The sequence below is a fragment of the Microtus pennsylvanicus genome, chromosome 12, assembly GCF_037038515.1.
Source record: "Microtus pennsylvanicus isolate mMicPen1 chromosome 12, mMicPen1.hap1, whole genome shotgun sequence".
NCBI lineage: Eukaryota > Metazoa > Chordata > Mammalia > Rodentia > Cricetidae > Microtus > Microtus pennsylvanicus.
This window is the reverse complement of record NC_134590.1, coordinates 28,376,007-28,391,507: the sequence shown is the minus strand read 5'-3', so window position 1 is coordinate 28,391,507 and position 15,501 is coordinate 28,376,007. Positions and strand designations below refer to the sequence as shown.

General features: G+C 45.4%; 1 protein-coding gene across 1 annotated transcript in view; it reads right to left on the bottom strand.

Annotated features, from left to right (window-relative positions):
* Positions 1-346: 346 nt before the first annotated feature.
* Usp46 (ubiquitin specific peptidase 46) overlaps positions 347-15,501 on the bottom strand; it is a 74,214-nt gene continuing 59,059 nt past the window's right edge. The window contains exons 6-9 of the mRNA XM_075943076.1: positions 11,193-11,276; positions 8,879-9,076; positions 4,492-4,570; positions 347-3,955 (exon numbers count right to left, since the gene is read on the bottom strand). Of these exons, the coding sequence (XP_075799191.1) occupies positions 3,854-3,955; positions 4,492-4,570; positions 8,879-9,076; positions 11,193-11,276 (463 nt within the window). The 3' untranslated portion in view covers positions 347-3,853. The remainder of the gene's footprint in view (positions 3,956-4,491; positions 4,571-8,878; positions 9,077-11,192; positions 11,277-15,501) is intronic.

The following is a 15,501-nucleotide window of genomic DNA, read 5'->3' as shown; positions in this document are numbered from 1 at the left end:
AGCACAGAAAGTGTACTGTGAAGTTTAACTAGCTGGCGCCCACATTCTTGCCACTAATTTTCTCAGGGCGCTGTTTCTTCAACAGCAGCCGCTAGCTCCTGTTACAAGAAATGAAGTACATCCTGTCAGAATCTCCTTCCCATTTTGAACATTCAGTTCAGAGTGATTCCTTGCATAGGGAACTCACAACTGGCTCACTCGGGATGCCAAGGACATGAAGGTCACATGTGTGGTAGTACTTAGATGTGGTTCTCGACGAAGATAGGTCCTATTTTATTATTTTTTCTTGCAAACACTTCTAGAGGCAGAGTGTTGAAATGAATGAAACCTCATGAGACAGCATTGCTTAAAGTGCTTGAGTTGGTTACATTAAAAAAAAAACAAAGATACAAATTATTTTAAATAAAAACTACAAGCTTTTTTTTTTAAAGCAACAAAATCAAGTGAATGCCACACACATACAGTCACTATTTTGGTTACAGAAATAGGAGCCAAAAATAAGTTAATGTAATACTAGAAAACAGAAATTTAATTAGGCAGAAAAATAGGCAATCATTTCCTCTGGCCCATGCCATCTGCATGAGCTGATCACAATGGTGCTGGCCAAGGCCCTGACCAGGTCACAACAAACCAGGAGAAAACATTTAGTGCACAATATTTTTAATACACATGAATATACAAAATTGATCAAAATGAAATGTTTAAAAGATAAAATCCATCCATAATAAAGCTACACTCCAGTATCTAAAATAAGCCTTAATCGCCAGTTAGAACACACTTTCGAGTTAGACATGCCCATGAGATCAAGGGTACCCATGAAAACACACGCACAGGGACCATCTCTGTCGTTTTCCATCAGTCCGGAATCTAACCAGGACTGGGAAGCACATGGGGACGGCTCCCTATTCAGACTGACACCCTGATTGTATTATTCCTGGCTCTCTTCAAGCCAGTCTACCTGATGATGGCTTGGAATGGAGAAAACACATCAATGGGACAGCACTACACGCGTCACCATTTTACTAAAGTTTGCTTTGAAACGGAAGATTTTAGCATACTGTACCAGCATCTAGATGTTAAACTAGCAAGTAACCAAAAAAAACCAAACATCTCATTTTTTAAAAAAGTTTTTAAGTCTCTTTAAAGATACTGTAATTTCTTTTTAAATACCCAGCAATTACAGAAATTAAGAGAAACACAGCAGGCTTACTTCTCCTGCTGGAGAAAGAACACACAAACCCCCATCTAGGGGACAGTTGCTGGGTCTTTGTGCTATCGCTGTGACCTTGGAGTGGTCTCACGTGCTCCGCCTCCACTGTCATCCCCTGCTTTACGCTGGGAACCAGGGACGGCAAGTTAGAACATGATTTTTTCGATGAAAAGAAAAATGATGGGGGGGGGTGTGGAACAGAGCTGCCTCGAGTTTGTTTTCTTTACTGAGAAAGAGGTAAATAATTACCAGATAGTCTTACGTTTTAAAAACCGATGGCGTGTTGATGGAGATTTGTATTTGGTCCTTCTCCAATCTTTTAGCCCTGCACCGCAACCAGCTGAAGGTTAGTGCAATAGTCTCCATGTTTATCTCTTTCTATTCCAAAAACCTCTTCATGAATACTGAATTTTAAACTACTTTTTTAAAAAAAAAAAAGCAATGACTTTGGTTACATTACTGGGGAAAGCTTTATGTGTTCACCAAAAAAGAAAGGAAGGAAGGAAGGAAGAAAGGAAGGAAGGAAGGAAGGAAGGAAGGAAGGAAGGAAGGAAGGAAGGAAGGAAGGAAGGGAAAGAAAAGAAAAAAGAAAAGAAAAATGTGCTGAACCTTATAATAGCATTTGGGCTTCCAATTGAAACATTTTTGTTTAATAAATTAGCTTCAAGGGTTGTTTCAAAGACAATTTTAATAGCTTTTGTCCTATTACCAGTTCTAAATGTATTAGAAACCAATAATCATTTTCTTAACCTGTGTAAGCCACAGTCAAATATATGGGCTGGATGTGGGACCAACATTTCCCTCCACCAATCACTTCCAACTAGAAAGTCCTCTCTTCAATGAATAAAGGTCCACCTCCAAGGTAAGTGATTAATAAATATGCTTCATGGGGTGTGGGAGAGACAAAGTATTTATAAATACGCGTTTGCCTCTAACCAAAGCAAGGCCCATTTTCACCATTTGCAAAAGACAACGATATGAAATGACCCTGTCCCGCCTTCTCCAGGGAAGGCTGAAACACCTCCGTTCAAGCATGATCGAATGAAAGATCGGCATGCTGAGCCCTAAACAGTTCAAGATATTTCAAAAATAAGAAGTCCAGTTTTCACCTAGATAAAGTGCTATCCTCAAATGGCCACTGACATCTTCAACTGCAGTTTTAGTTCACATTACGCCAAGAGTTTGCATGTTCATCCGCCGATGTGTTAGGTCACAACATAACACGTTCACAGTATATTCTAGTGTATGGAAGTCAGCTGACGTCCCAAAGGAGGCCAAGATCTATGACTCATTGTAGGAAAACTAAGATTAACTCAACAGTAAAACACCAAATCAACCCTTTTGATAAAAGGTACCAATATTCAAATGCTCTAATAAATACACACATAACAAAATGGAAAAATAGTGAGATGAGGGTCTCCCAGGAAACTGTCCTAGAGGAATCTGAGCCAGAGAACCAGCCGCCATCTTGTTCATCCCTCCACTCACCCTCTAACACTTCCTGTGACCCATTTCGCAATCCACTAACTCCAGCATTCCCTTCAAGGAAAGTTTTGTTTTAGCCCCGGAACTCACCAGTGCCCCCGTAAACAGACTGAATAAGGTTTTTTGTTTTTGTTTTTTAAATAAAAAAGTGAAGCTGTACAATCTGCTGATGGTTGTCAAGGTGAACAGGGTTTCTGATTCATCTTCCTCATCTAGGAAGAAGGTTGGCATTAACTGGCTAACGAGAGAGATGTACCAGAGGCAGCCAACTGGTATCTCAACCTCGATACCGTTGATGGCAATCCATCAGCAGGACTGGAAAGACCGCTTGGAAAAACTTAGCAGTGCCAGATCCGAGAAAAACACAACCACGGGACCTGACAGGAGGAAGCGGTCACGGAAAAGGAACAGTAGTGCACTGCTTCCCAGAAACTTGGCTTTTGGTAGAGAGATAAGTAACTTTTCACTATCCGCAAAAACATCTTCCTCTTGGCTTTGTCTGCCCTGAGCTTCGTAGTCGTAGCCCCTGGGATCTACCAGCTAGGTAAGCACAGTTGGGTGCAAACGCCGGCCACCATCAACAGCCTTGCTTCACCCTGTCCCAAGGCAGAGGATGATCTTGGCATCGACGTCTCTCGTGTCTAAACATTTTCACTTGCACAAACTTAAAGCTATGGTTGCAGCCTTAACGGGTGCACATCTATCCCCTGCCGTCAGAGGAGGCAGGCAAACTAACAGCGGGTAGCAACGCTTCCAGGGATATGTCAAAGGAATGCATGGGAAGGAGACCCCGGAAACCATTCGGGAAGCCAAACAAACACTCCAAATGGGCTGTGACATTTACAGACGAAGCCACTCTAGCTTAGTCAGACATGACAAGCGGCATAACATTCATCTCAGTCTTCGAATCAGCAATGGTTATTCATCGACATCTGACTGGAAACTGACTGCAGTTCACTCTGCCTCAGCCCAGAACAAACCCAGGAGTAGTGCTGCATGTAAAAACACAAAGGAAGGAAGGTTAACACTGCCAGACCAGTGGGCATCAGTGATAACGCCAGTGGGCCGCGGGGCGGGGGGAGAGGAAGGTCTGCAGAGAAACGAGGCTCTAGTGCTTTGAGTATTTCCCCGCAGGAATTAGTCCCACGCTCCTCTAGGTTATTCTCTTGACTGATAGAATAAAATATATCCAGATTCTGAATTCTTTGATATATCTGACGTCAGACCATAGAATTCTTCAATAGCTTGAGCATCTATTTTCTGCAATGAGGAAAAAAAAAATATTGTAATTATTTCTTACAATTCCTGGGCAAACAAAATCTAAAATGTAAGAAATATGAGTTGGTGTAAGAGTGCAATTAGGTACCTTTGAGGGCAAATGGTTAATTCTATATATCTGACAGACGCAAACCGATGGGGGATAAAAAACAACCCTTTCATCTAACCGTAACTGTACATAGAAGTCCTTTAAAAAATTTTAGGAAGTCTGTCTCTCAGATAGTAATCTGAGGGGTCTGTGAAGAACCTCCATTTTTATCAGAGTTCATTCCCTTAGGTGACTACTAAAACAGCTACCCTAGTGGGCTAAAACAGATCCCACCTTTGAGGGTAGAATTTATAATATTCCTTTACAAAAAAAAAAGAAAAAAGAAATAAATACCTGAAGTACATGGCTGTGATCTAAATATTTCCTTACTACTGAAAAGCAGGGTTATTTTAGCTACCATTTACAACAGCTGCCCACCCCAAACTCCTTCTTTACCCCGTGCCCACGGCAGAGCAACCTGCATACCCACCTCTACAATGTCGTCGTCGAACAACAGCCAGAAGCCATGGCTCTTCACAATGGTGATGTAATGTCCACGGTTAGGACCGCTGTAAAAGAATGAAGGAGAGAAAGTCACCAGGTAAATAGTCCCTTCTTTATAACGCTCCAATTATCAATGCAAAAATCTAATGTCATCAAGTATAGTAGGAACACTGGCAACCAGAGATGGAGGCAGGAGGTCCAATCCAGCCTTGGCACTACAGAGATATGCCGCTTCCAAATGAAAAGAACTGTGTACTAGTTTTGGTCCAAGTGTACAATTCTGAAGAGCACTGGGCACTGACTATGCTGATCACGGGGGGAAGGGAGGTGCAGTGCAGAAGCCCAGTGGGGAAAGCATGCATTCAAATGCAGTTAACATTAGGAATTACTGCCAGGCGGTGGTGGCGCACACATTTAATCCCAGCACTCGCAAGGCAGAGGTAGGCGGATCTCTGTGAGTTCCAGGCCAGCCTGGTCTACAGAGTGAGTTCCAGGCCAGGCTCCAAAGCTACACATAGAAACTCTGTCTCAAGGAACAAACCAACAAATAAACAATTTTTTTTTAAATTAGGAATTACTGTGTACCTACTACACAGAAAAACAGTGAGCAAGACAAAGTCCCTCCCCCTTCTCTTGGGACTTGGTGTTATTGGTTGAATGTGAACCCCAAAGTTTATGAGTTATTCATTTAATTCTTGGTCCTCCACCCACATGAGAGTGTACCTGTTACAGAGCTCAGGCCCCTTTTCTCTGTCTTGGACTCTTTCCCCATATGATGTCTTCTACCATGTCCTAGTGACAAGAGAACCCAGAAAGCAGTTCTGGGGCTTTCAACTTACCCGCCTAAAAATACTATGAGCCAAATAGCCCATGTTATATAAAACTTACTCAGATGAGTATTCTGTTATAATAGCGCAAAAGAGCAAGGTGCCGGGGTGGGGTCTCATCGGCTATAAACAAACCGACCACATAAACACACGGGAGAAGGGCCGTGATGCTGAGGAAGCAGCACTAAAGGAGGGAGGCAGGGCTGGGGGAGAGAAGTCATGTGACCGTATGAGGGCCTCTCCAGCCAAGTAGAAAGCAAATACATACCATCAATTCAAAACAGCTGGGGAGGACAAAGCGGAGAGAGGGTCAAAGGGACAGACCTTCCCTGCACCACATCACAGTAGCTAAGAGCTCAGCCTCTGCCCTGAGCACACCAGGGAGATGCCATGGAATTCTTACCAGAGGCATTATTTGCTTTACGCCTCAGAAGTACGTTACGATGCATGACTGCATCCGCTAAGATGCGTGGCTCTATGTACTATGCACTCTGAAAAGCAAGGGGAGGAAGGAACTGCACAGCTGCATTAGATTGATACAAAAGGGAGACTTTAATCCTGAATCTAGAATTGCTTTTTAATGTACATATTACTAAAGTTGAAAAACTGAACTCTTTTCCCCTCATCACTTACCGTGGGGGGGGGGCGGAGAACATGTATTTACCATGTGTGTGTGTTGGGGGAGAACATGTATGCACATGGGTGCACATATATGTGTATGTAAACCAGAGGTTGATATGGTGTCTTTATCAGCTGAACATTCTGGATAGCTCTCTTGCTAGGGAATTCCCTGTTTCTAGCTGCCAAACCCTGGGATGATGGGCAGGCTGCCACACCTACTTGTCCTCATTCTTGTGGGGCGAGCACTTTATACATCAGCCATCGCCCCACCCCTCATTTACAGTCTCTACACATAAGATGCTGCAGATGCTCAGTGGTCCCTGGCTCTCCCACCAGCTACTTCTGTCTCCTGAGCCTGCTGAGCTCCTGTCCCCAGCTGTCGTCCACTTGTGTGTGGCCCCCTGCCTCTGTCTTAACTCTGCCTGAACAGGGCCTCTTCTACACTTGTCGTCGTGGCCCATCCCACCCACTCAGCCTCCCCACACGGCCCTTCACTGGCCACCATCCTAGAACCAGCATCCTTCATCCCCTTCTCCTTCCTCTTCCTGCTTCCGTGCCAGAGCACCGATCAGCATCCTCAGTTACCTGGCAGAGGCTGAGTTTTGGTGATGCGGGCTGCAGTGTGTGCACTTGCCCATCTTTCCCACCAGACTCTACACCATGTTGTGCCTTGTGTTCACTGTTTTGATATGTTCGTATGAGAACCCAGGAAATAAAGAGTTCAGACCCCCAGAGGCCATCCACTCCCGTCAGTCCCATCATATATAAAGGAGTGGACTTCCTCTACAGGGAGATGGAAACAGCTGTTAATAGCAAGTGAGAATTAGTTCTCAGAGTCCCTTGTGGCTAGGGCTGCTGACACCTGAAACTGGTGATTCCAGAGTCCGGCCTCCCCAGGGATCTGCCTTGCCCTCCATGGTCTTGCCAAGAATAGAATTGGGCCCTGAAAGCTAAACTAAAATGTTCAAGCACCCTGCCCATCAGTACCTCCACTTCCTCCTTGCCCAGCCTCCCTGGAACTTCTTGCTTGTCCACTCTCTCATCCCCGCCCATGATGCTCACCAATCCCCAGGCTCTACCTACCCAAGATCTCTTTTTCTCCACTCCACTGTGGGGCCCCCTGTGCTCACGACCTGGGTACTGATCACTGGAGCCCTGTGTTCTTTAGACAAATAACCACCGGAACTGTTCAGTGGAGCACAACTAGCCACTAACTAAATCCAACTTCCTGAGAAGAAAACGTCTAGCATCCTGAAGTGGCATGCTCAGGACAGAATATGGGGAGTGTCAGGTGTGACGTCGTATCTGATGCCATCCTCCCCATGGCTGGGTGAGAAATTCAGCAGCCCGATCCTGACATGGTGACAGTGGCACCTGAGGTGTATTCGCAGTCCCCAAACCAGGCAGAGAGGAAAAGACAATTGCAATATGATGTCCTGCGAGCCAAAACCCATGCCCACGGGGACCCTGTCCCCCTCCCAAGAGAGAACGAGCACCCACTTAGCCACCCCAACCAGAGGAAGAACAGACAGAAGCAGGTGAATTTTCAATATTCTTTTCCCATGGTTATACCAAATATGGATTTTTTTAAATATGCAAAGAACGTTCAGGAAAGCCCTTTGCTTCTTCAGACCTGGAGGCTTCCTTTCTCTGTCTCCTATAAATCCTACTGTAGAACATGGAGAAATCCCAGCAGGTAGACTTGCCTGACGACTTGAGTTCAATTCCCCAGAAACACTCGGCCGATGGAGAGAGCCAGCTAACACTGGCTGACTTTGAACATCTACTCTCAGGCTGAGGTGCACACACATACACATTAAATACTGTGATCTTTCTTTTGAAAAGGGTTGTGGTTTTTTTTTTAATAGAATTGGGAACATGCTGAAAGTTTCATAAAAACATTTTTAAGAACGGATTTCTGATTAGTCAAAATGCCACAAAATTATTACATCTAATCTATTGCTTCCAGGTTTGATTCACACATATTAAAATACGTTTCATATTTTGGTTTTTATATATACACATGAGCATATATTATGCATGTGTGGTTTTCTATATTTAATTTTTAATTATGTGTGTCTGTGTGCCTGGGGCTAAGGCCAGGAAAGTGTTAGCTCTTCTGGAGTCGAAGTTTCGGGGGGCTATGAGCCACTGGACACTGGTGTTAAAATTAAGCTCGGGTCTGGAAAAGCAGCACATTCATTTAACTGCTGAGTCATCTTGCTAACACCTACACATAGCTTTGTAAAACATAAAATCAGGGGGTGGGAGGGTCGGAGAGATGGCTCAGAAGTCAAGAGAACCCAAGTTCGGTTCCCAGCACCCACGGGAAGTGACTTACAGACATCTGTAACTTCAGCTGGAGCTCGCACGCACACACCCACATGCAGACACACACCTATATGTAATTAAAATAAAAAACAAATCCTTAAAATATACAAAGAAAATCATAGCATAAGCATTTATTTTTCCATGTTACTTTAAACCCATCACCTGCGTCATTTCTATGCAAAGGAGATGAAATTACTTCCCGTAATGATAGAACATTTGGATTATCATTGTTCTCATGTTATTTCATGTGCATTTACAGGTCTGACTGTGAACAGGCCTGTGTCCCATACTAACATGTTCTTTTTTTAATGACGTCATACATGGGTCAGGAGTACTATAATATTATATCGCCTAGTCTTAGGGTGTGTTAAGTACCCTTGATGACGACCACATGGTGAAGTCAGGTAACGTTGTATATCTTAGGATACACCCCCAGATTAAGCATTTCTGCATATTTTGGGGGTGATCAATATGAATTTGTGTGGCATTTCCAGAAGGACTACTGCAGTCCTGTAAGGGCGTAGCTGGGTTTATCTTGATGAAGCGGCGAACCCTATATTTATGACAGAAACCTGTCCCCCCAGCCCACTTTACCTTCCACAGTGAACGACGACAGCGACCAGGTCATACATGCGGTCCAGGTTCACAGCATCGCTGGAGGTGTTGAAGAGTCGGAGCTCCAGAGGGAAGACCACCCGGTAAGACAGCTTGGTGTACCTGTGCAACTGCTCCATGTACTTGAACCTCTTCAGGTGCAGGGCCAAAATCATGGGCAGCTTTTTTACCCTCATCCTAAGAGAGCGTGGAACAGAAAACCATTTGTGGCCACTGCCCAGTAGAGGAAGAAAACACACTATTGCCTACACAAACAAGAGCAGGGAGGGCCCGGCAAGAATCCAGGCTTTCCACAAGCAGAAAGGTGTGCTTGTCTACAGAGACTAGCACACCCTGCAACCTTGGCTAACCCAAGTAAGAGAAAAGCAGGACCGTGCATCTCCACGGGGTCATGGCAGACATTCTCTTGCCTTGCCTCTGCCTGCAGAATGGAATGCTTGTAGACAGTCCACTCCCTAGTATCCTGCGGAAAGGAGGGCTGAGAAATGAAGAAAAGGGAGCTGGGAAAAGGACGGGGCAAAATGATCCAGACAGAACTTCAGGCGCTAAAGACCCACAGATGGAAGTTTCTGGCACATAACTGGACATCAAACACCATGAAGTACCAGGCTCCTGCCCACTCCTTACTCTTGTGATTTTTGTGCCGTGGTTCTCACTGTCCGTGTTTTACAGAGTGTACGGGTGACCTTAGGGCTATTTTCACAAACTAAACTCCAAGGTCCTGGTTGCATTAGTCAATTGGAGGGTGGGGGCTATGGTCAAGTTTGAACAAGGCTTCCTCCCATTCGAAAGCCTCCACACAGAATCGTGCATTGGAGGTTTTGAGAAATACTGCCCGGGGAGGAATAGTTCTGGTCCCAACCTTACATAAACAGCTCCGCGCGCGCGCGCGCGCGCGCGCGCGCGCGCGCGCGCACACACACACTATCTGACCATCAATTAACATTCCTGGGCAAACTATTACACAGGAACAGATCAGGTAGATAACACGGTGAGCGTGAAAAGCACTCTGTTCTCTTCACCCAACCCTAACCCTACCCACACTGGTCAGTGTGTTGAATTAGCACAAACCCCGCTGGACCTGTGCACATTTTAGTATGTATTGTTCAAAAGGGACCGATTCCAAGAGACTACTTCTTGAGTTATCTACTAAGGCAAAAAGGCCTCTTCACAAAGATAAACAAAATCCAAACATCTCTAGGGACAGGCATGATGGTACATGCCTTATAATCCCAATGCTTGGAAGGAGGTAGAGACAGGAAGAGGGCAAGTTCTAGACCAGCCTGACCCTGCTTCATAAAAACGAATCAGTAGATAAATAGTAATTATAGGAAACCTCCATATTTCACAAAAATATATGTCATTTTAATACATGAAATCTCCCAGTTGAACAGAAAATGCCTTCATGCCATACAGGTAGACCCAGGCTGCCTGAGGCAGAGAGAGTGAGCGCCTCAGGATGGGAGCAGAGTCAATGTCCACTAACACACAGTATCTGCTGCCTGCTACAGGGGTTGGCCTTGAAGGAAGATATGTGTGGGTAGGGTAGAAGGTGAGAGAGGCCAGGCAGAAAAACCATCAACTTCAGGTCTAGAGCCTCTGTTTTAGAGGGCGCCACCGAGTATCTATGAGCTACCTCAAAATCTCCAAAACAAACAAGATAAACTTATCCCAAGTTCACAGGAGTTCACAGGAAGATTAAACTTTCTCAGGCTAGGGAACAGCTAGTTAGTTCAGAACATCGAAGAGTTGTAACTGGCAGGTACTGGCAAGAAAAGATAGTATTGTTTTATTTCATTTTGGTTTTTGTTTGTTTGCTTGCTTTGGTTTTTCAAGACTGGGTTTCTTTGTGTATCCCTGTTCCTCCTACTAATGTGTAGTTGCCTCAGAGCTCCTTATTAAACAACAGATACTTTTTAAATCTCTGGCTGTAAAGAAGAGGGCCAAGGTCTACAGCCAAAAGCAACAATGTTGCCTGTATTGTGTGCCGTGCCCGATGAAAAGTACCTTGTACAGTTTATCTTTAATCCCAAGGGGGCAGTGAGCATATCCCATCCCTACTTGCTTACCAGCATGGGATCTGGTACACTTGGTGTTTGCTGAGGATTAAAAGAAGGAGCAAACTGACAAACAGCAGCTCTTCCAGGACAGTGTTCCCATGCGGGCTTTCTTGATGAGGAAGGTCTCCCAGGCCCTGTGAAGCTGAGATCCCTTCTGACAGGAGCCACCCGCCTCCACCCCACCTTCCTCCCCACCCTCCCACTCCCCCACCCCCACCTGGCCCCTCACACACCTCTTCTGAGCCTCCTGTTTGCTGCAACACGTCTCACAATAATATTTTTGTTCGCTACACAGCGTTTCTGTGTTGCTGAAGTCTCTGTAGAGAAAAATATTTTCACCTTTTAAAAAAGTCCAGATGCACTTAATGCCCCACATTGAAAGCCCCTATTACCTGAAAGGTAATTTCCAAGTGAACGTGGGGAAAACAATAATCACAAAAGACCCTTCTTAAGGCTGGGACTGCCACACCATTAGAACATGTCTACAGGCCTGGCTATGGCTTCGCCATGAGCGGTTTGGAAATACAGCTTGATGTAAGCCAGGCATGTTGGCACACACCTCTAATCCGGAGACTAAAGGTAGGAGGATGGGGCGTTTGAAGCCAGCCTAAGCTACACTGTAAGTTCAAAAGCAAGCCCTGTCCCCAACAAAACCAAACAAAATTGTATTTAAGGGGACTGGGACAGATACAAACTAGAGTTTCTAACAGACTCAGGAGGGGAAAAGTCAATGTTCAGTAATAATAATACTTGTAGGCAGAAAAATATCATCTACAGCAAAAGCCTACTCTTACATCATGAGGTCCCCAAAAGGAAACCATAAAATCCAAAGTGACATTTCTATGATAAGTAAAAATGGCATCTCAGCGGTTCCATGTCTCAAAGATCAGAACTAACTACACACAACTGCCCTTCTAGCCAGCTAAGAAAACCCTAAGAAGACTCTGGGGGTTTAGCGTAGGTGGCGGAGTACCTGCCTAGCACACGCCTGCGGCCCTGGGATCCATCGGTAGAGCTGTGTAACCCAGGTGTGGTGCTGTGCGCCTATAATTGTTAGGGAGGAAGAAGCAGGAGGAGCAGGGGTTCCAGGTCACCCACCACCTAGAGAGTCTGAGGTCAGCGTAGGCTACATCACACACACACACACACACACACACACACACACTCTCTCTCTCTCTCTCTCACACACACACACACACACACATTCTCTCTCACACACACACACACACTCACTTTCACATTCTTACACTCTCTCTCATACACCACACACACACACACTCTCACACACATTCTCTCTCTCTCTCACACACACACTCACTTTCACATTCTTACACTCTCTCTCATACACACACTCACACACACACACACACAAACACAAAGCAGAGACTTTCCACCCACCCCTGTTCTCACACACACACACGCCCCAGGAGAAGCACTTCAGTCAACTGCCTTTTAAAAACAAAGGCCACTGTGGATGTCTGGGTATAATCTCATCAGAAGGTTCTGCCTGCTTCTTAGAGTTTTCAGTTTCTAAATGGCGCAGCCTTTTTTATTCTTCTCTGGATCAACTCTGCATTTCTGTGGCCGGCTTCAAGAGGCTAAAAACAATATCTAGAATGTACTATCCTGCAGTTTCGAAAATGCCTGTTGACATGTCCTTCTTCACAGTCTCCCAGAAGCAGAATGATCAAGTTTTATTAAACAGAAATTGGTGCTAACGATCTGTCACTTACACAGTACACATCAAAAGGAAGTCATTACCCATTTGCTAAATTTCCAGATAGCTGCTAGGTCCTGGGGATTTGGAGAAGAACTATACTCAGACAGAGACAGTGCAAATAAGTGTAGCTTAGTCAAAACCACTAGAGGTGATCCCCTGCTAAGACCCCTCTCCTAAAGTTTCCTCCTGCAGTCCATCTCCCACACCACAGGCCCTGGCCATCGGACCCCTGACTCCTACTCTGCCTCTTCCTGATCTGGCCACCTGGGCCTCCTGGGCCACCTGGGCCTCCTGGTCCACCTGGGCCACCTGGGCCACCTGGGCCTTGGGGTGCCCTCAGCAATGAGAAAGGCCTCCATGGCTGGGAAGGCTAGCTATTCAGAACCCCTTCTCCACACTGGCTTCCCCTGACCACTTAAGGAACCCCGCCAGGCTCCGATCCCACTGTGGTTGGCTTTCTTTCGTTTGCTTGTTTTGTTTTTAAAGGTGTGTATGTGCACATGTATATACTGCACAGAGGCCAGAATAAGGCATCGGATGCCTTGCTCTCCTCATATCCCTTTGAGGTAGGTTCTCTACCCGAACCCGAGGCTCATGTTTTCTCAGCTGGTCATCATCCTGTCTCCACACACCTCAGAGGTGTGATGACCTGCATGCACAAGATGAGGGTTTTATTACCTGGATGCTGGAACCTGAACTCTGAGCCTCTGTATTACATAGTGAGCGCTCTTCAAAGAGCAGAGAGAGATCTTGTCTGTTTTGTCCTCTGGCAGATATCCAGCCTGATCCTGATGAATGAATGAATGAACGAACAAAAACAGAAGAATAAAGTCCAGGATGGAAAGCAGAGAGAAAACAAATGTGTACTGAAATAATCCAGGTATTTCACTAAGAGGCAATGGCCAAGTCAGGTTCTCACAGGAGGAGGCGTGTCAGGGAGACACAGATGTAAGGCCCAACACGTGGGTGTGTGCGAGGGCCACAGCGCAGCCTCAGGTATTACTCAGAAGCCGCACGGCCCCCACAGCTCAGTGGCTCCCGAACAGGCCTCAGCACAGGACGGACCGCTGCTTTCAACAGTACTACAGAGAAAGGCTTGGAAAAAGTCGGGAGGTAAGGAAATCCTTGACAGGCAATCAGGACGACCCGCCAGGTTCCAAGTCCTTAGAGAGCAATCAGACTCAAACGCAGCTAAATGAGGACCTCACCGAGTAACTGCTGTGGAAATTTTGCTTGGGAGTGTTTCCTTGATCGGAACAATCAGAGAAAGCACAGCAAAGAGCAAGGAACCACGCGCATTTCCATCTTAAAAACCAAACATGCTTTGTAGGCGGAGATGGGATAAAATACAGCAGAAGCTCTCACTGATTGAGCATCCCCGGTCTCAACATCCGAAACACTTCTGGCCCCATGCATTTGGATGAATGTGTTGATTTAAAGGCCCAGTTTTAAAAGGCCACCACCCTCCCCAGTCCCCGCTGGTCAGAGGCACAATGCCACAAGAAGAACCATGACTGCTGTCTTGACAGTGAACCTGAAAAATGGACAGGGAAGGTAAGCCACGAGGGGCTGGCCCGGCAGTAGCAGAAGCAGAGCAGCCCTGCAAGGTCACCCTGGTGGCTCTGAGAATACATGCTGCACATCTATAAATGCAGGGGCTGAGGCAAGGAGGACCAAGGGTTCAAGGCCAGCCTGGAATGCCTAGGGAGGTTCTATGCTCACAACACGATCAAAATAATAATAAAGTAAGCAAGAAAGGTTGGGGGAGGTTTTCCAATGCCGAGTTAAAAAGAGTCCGGAGGCATCCGAGAGATCTTTCTAGAACTTGGAATAAATTTCTGATGCACGGAGAAGACTGAGGAAGGACAGAGTGCTCTGTGTTGCTTTAAAAAGGGTCGTAGTAGCAATCAGACACTATTTTAAGATTCACCATGGGAACAAATCTAATAAGAAATGCATACCTTTATAAAGAAATTTGAAAGCTTCATGGAGACATCCCCAGCCTGGGTAAGTGGAGGAAAACCGTTCCTGGGTGGGAAGGCGTTCCCATATTACAGACATCTAGCATGCCCAAGGAATGTGCAGATTTTTAATAGTTTCAATTAAGATACTTGTTTTCAAATAAAGTGTTTTTATTACATTTGATTTTCATTATGTGTGTATATATGCATGCGGACATGCAGATGTGGAGGTCAGAGGACAATTTATGGGACCTGGGTCTCAGCTTCCATCAGATGGGACCTGGAGATTGAGCTCAGGTCACGAGGCATGGCAGCAAGCATCCTTACCCACTGAGCCACCTCGCCAGCCTCAATTAAAATCATAACCAAGTCAATAAAATAGACCCAGCACTAAATAGTATTATTTTTGTTTCCCCCTTTCTCCTCCTAGACCCAACCAAGGCCACACCTTCCTTCTCTCCTTAGAAAACAGTCAAATAAGTGAACAAACCAGAATTTTAAAAAAGAAAGAAAAAATACAACACACAGACACACTCTAAGAAGTAACAAAAAACTCAGAAACCATAATATAGAAGCAAAAGACCAGTAAGATTAAAAATAAAAAAATAAACCTGTCCAAACAAAGCAACAAGAGCCAAAAGGACAAAAACCTACAAAAATGCCACTGAGTTAGTTTGGTCATCTGTGTTTTCCACCCTGAAGTGTAGTTTGTATATCCAGGGAGACTCCATTGGAGAAGAGCAATTTTTCCTTTGCAAGTGGGTGTCAATTGGCGAGAAAGAGCTTCTTGGTTAGGGTTGGAGCGCACATGCGCCCTCAAGAAAATCCTTAGGCAATGCCTCTGATGATCTCCATGACACT